Source organism: Austrofundulus limnaeus, unplaced genomic scaffold (genome assembly GCF_001266775.1).
Source record: "Austrofundulus limnaeus strain Quisiro unplaced genomic scaffold, Austrofundulus_limnaeus-1.0 Scaffold842, whole genome shotgun sequence".
Taxonomy (NCBI): Eukaryota; Metazoa; Chordata; class Actinopteri; order Cyprinodontiformes; family Rivulidae; genus Austrofundulus; species Austrofundulus limnaeus.
The window spans coordinates 2431-5853 of record NW_013953244.1 but is presented as its reverse complement, the minus strand read 5'-3'; the positions used below and the strand labels follow the sequence as shown (position 1 = coordinate 5853).

General features: G+C 41.2%; 1 protein-coding gene across 1 annotated transcript in view; it reads right to left on the bottom strand.

The window, feature by feature from the left end:
* Positions 1–480: 480 nt before the first annotated feature.
* The window catches only part of LOC106532858 (E3 ubiquitin/ISG15 ligase TRIM25), a gene marked incomplete at its 3' end in the record, with an annotated part of 5232 nt that continues 2289 nt past the window's right edge, over positions 481–3423 (bottom strand). Inside the window, 2 exon segments of the mRNA XM_014029011.1 lie at positions 481–589; positions 1734–2370. Coding sequence (XP_013884465.1) covers positions 481–589; positions 1734–2347 — 723 coding nt within the window.

The window sequence follows — 3423 nt, the reverse complement described above, 5'->3', positions numbered from 1 at the left end:
AGTATCGGGAAATGAAATATCGCGACATTTCAGTGCATCGATATGAAATATTGCGACATTTCAGTGTATCGATATTTTCTTACACTCCTAGTTTTGACATCACACTATATTTCAGCTGGTCCAAGAGTCCTGAATTAGTGTTTTCAGTGTACASCTCCACCACAGAACAACATCACCAAACTTATTTAACTTCATAATATTTAGAGATCCTTTTAGGTTTCATGAGGAGCTGAACAGTTATTACTGATGGTTTTAAAGAAAACGTGAGCAGCTCTCAGTCTACAGAGACCATTAGAGCATGGTGGTCAYCCTTTTGCTTCTCTGACTCTCAGAAAACAAGTGGGTCAGCACAGACACTGTGTTGTGTGTTTAAACTGCTTTGTTTGTATAAGTGTGTGTTCACAGTTCCATAAGGGTTCAATGCAGAGAGTAAATTTCTGTTTGCAACAGTTTGTTGTCAACAATTGTCTTTAACTATACCTTAAAATCTTTCATTGTGTTTTTCAGGGTTTTGATTGTGTGTCCTACATGTCCTCCCTCTATGGTGCAGGCATTGCAAACCAACATCTTGTCATCCATGCAGTAGTATCTGGTAATGAAGAACAAAGAAAAACAAAGTCAACCCTAAACACACCGCGGTATACTTCAATGACCTGCTGTACAGCATTATAATTACAACAAATGCATCTAAACTTTGTGGGTTACCAGAGTTTACAAAGAAGTGTTGTATAAAGTACCTCAAAGTGATACTTGAGTAAAAGTGTAAAAGTCTTAAAGTATCTGATTTTTTGTACTTGTGTATCAAAAGTAAAATTTCTGACATAAAATGTACTTAAGTATTAAAAGTATTGAGTTATAATGAGCACTTAGGTTTTCCAAAATGACATTTATTGGGAGGTGACCTCTCCAAAAACATATTTTTTTCTAAAGCCGTGCACCTGTGATGGATTGTGTACAACTTGGTGTCAGAATGGTAAATATTTATACTTCTCATCCAACTACAATTAAATACATTCTTTCCAGGAGGCACAATTTATCAGGACAATACTTTTTTTAACAATAATGAGCCAAAATGAAATAAAACTAACGAGTTTCTACTTCTTACCTTGTTTAAAAATGTAAGGAATAGAAATTACAGAYAATTGTGTGAAAACGCAAGTAAAAAGTAGGCGGAAAGGTACGAATAAACAAAATTTTTACTTAAGTACAGTAACAAAGTATTTGTACTTAGTTACTTTACAACTCTGGGTACAACCATGTATTAGTATTAAATACAGAACTTAAATAGTGATGGATCAAAACTTGTCGCAAAATCCATGGATCATTTATCATAAAATCCTATTTAAAAAAGGGGCAACATGAGTTTCTCAGGCATTCCATGATAAAGTAATTATGTCACATTTAGTTGTTATTGAAATGTTGGTTTATGTTTAAATCAAAAATAAACTTGACTTCTCATCACTTCCTCTTCTAAACACCTTAAAATGGCCTCTTTCTCTTTAAAAGCCTCCTTCCACTTCTGTCCCGCCCATTCCTGGCTGCCTCAGGACACTACAGTATTTCTCAAACATGCATGAATGAGTAAGACTGTGGGCATGTTTTTGATGAGAGGATAACATTATAACATGATATAAAGCTCAAAAAAGTTGATTTTACATGATATTGCCCCTTTAAAATCTGTATGACAACAACAGGAAACACTTCCTCCTCATACAGTMAGCCACACCTCCTACCTGTAAAGCTCCTCATGATCCAGGCACTTCCTCTTCCAGAAGTTGCTCATGGGTTCAGTGAGAGGGTGTTCGCGGAACGCCGGCAGCTCCAGGTGTGGTTTCACGTGCTCCGGGCACATCGACACCTCACATTTGAGGCATGTTTTGACCGCAAGYCCAGAGCTGGCTGCGGCTCCCTGCTTGTCGCCCCCGTCCTGAAAAGCAGCAGCGGAGCACCCGTCCGCAGAGCTGCTGAMTCCCGAAGCCTCGGCGGGCACTGAAGGACAGTAGTCGCACGGCACAGTGGAGACGGCCGTGACCTGAGGCACTGTCTGAGACGACACCTGGAAAATGACGGGGTCTGCGGCGGTCGCTCGGCGCCTGCGGCGGTAGTCGTCTGCGATGTTGGCCAGCTTGAAGTTCTTGGGGAAGTGGGTGCCGCAGCGGTGGCTGTCGCGGCACTCGGGGCAACGGAGGCGACCTCGATCCGACTGCCGCTTCAAGCGGTCCAGGCAGGACTTGCAGAAGTTATGGCCGCATGGAAGCAGGTGGGGGTCCCGGTACAGGTCCAGGCACACGGGACAGGTGAGCTCCTCCTGCAGGACGCTGCTGTGRTCAAAGAGGGCCGAGGCCATGACGCTTCAGGCTGTGGCCTTAGCTGCAAACACAATTGTGAATAAAAATAAATACATTATCCACTGCAGTTTCACTCAACTATAAATATCTGCAGCCCAGCAACAAGTGAGACCTGTGGCTGGAGTAAACCTTAGTTGCAGACCATGGAACGGGGCGGGGTCAAATAATGGGCGGGGTCGGACGTCTGACTCCGCCCTCAAACCATTTTGATTGGACTGCCCATTTCCTTTCGTTTACATGTAGCATTTAATAGCATTTACTGCTAGTACTCGTGAGTATGACATGGTATAGATCTTAATGAGTGAAGGTAATATAAACTTTGTATAAGATAGACCGTGTTGTGTTTCCGGTTATTACACCTACCTATGGTAAAAACTTTTTTAAGCTTCCCCATAAAACCACGTAATCAAACTGTTAAAATCGCTATCCTGTGCTAACACTTCCTGTTTCGGTAACTGAACATTTCAAAATAAGAGTCTCATACATAACATTACGGACTATCACTTTACCTGAACCTAAAATATTTTTCCTAGTGTCATGATCAAAGGTTGCTCTTGTTATGATTGCCACATGGAGTTTGAGTTTAAGTAGTAATGAAGTGATGATGTGCTGCTAGCTGACTTTCAGTTCTTAATGTTAAGCTTCATTTATAGAAATTACAGTATATTTTTCTAGTCCTTTGAAAATGTTGCAATGATGTTCTGACTAATTTAGTTTTTCTCCATAGACACAATTTACAGTGGAACCACCACTGACCAGAACACTGAAGACAGCTGGGAAGATTACATTTCAAACTGAAATATTTATGTCAGAATGTGTTGAGAAAAAAAGACTTGAAAATTTGTATGAGCTTTAAGGTTAACTGAAAAAGTAGTATTATAAGAAAATAAAATGTTTACAGAGCCCACCAGTATTATTTTTTAATGTTATTTCACTCATAGGCTGTGTCCAAACTGACAGGCCGGGTCTTCTGGAGGACCCAGACTCCCCAGTCTCGGCGGGCCGGGTCCTTGGTAGACCAGGAAGACCGGAAAAAAAGAGGCTGTGAATTTGGACGGTCTAGCCTCCCCTCCTT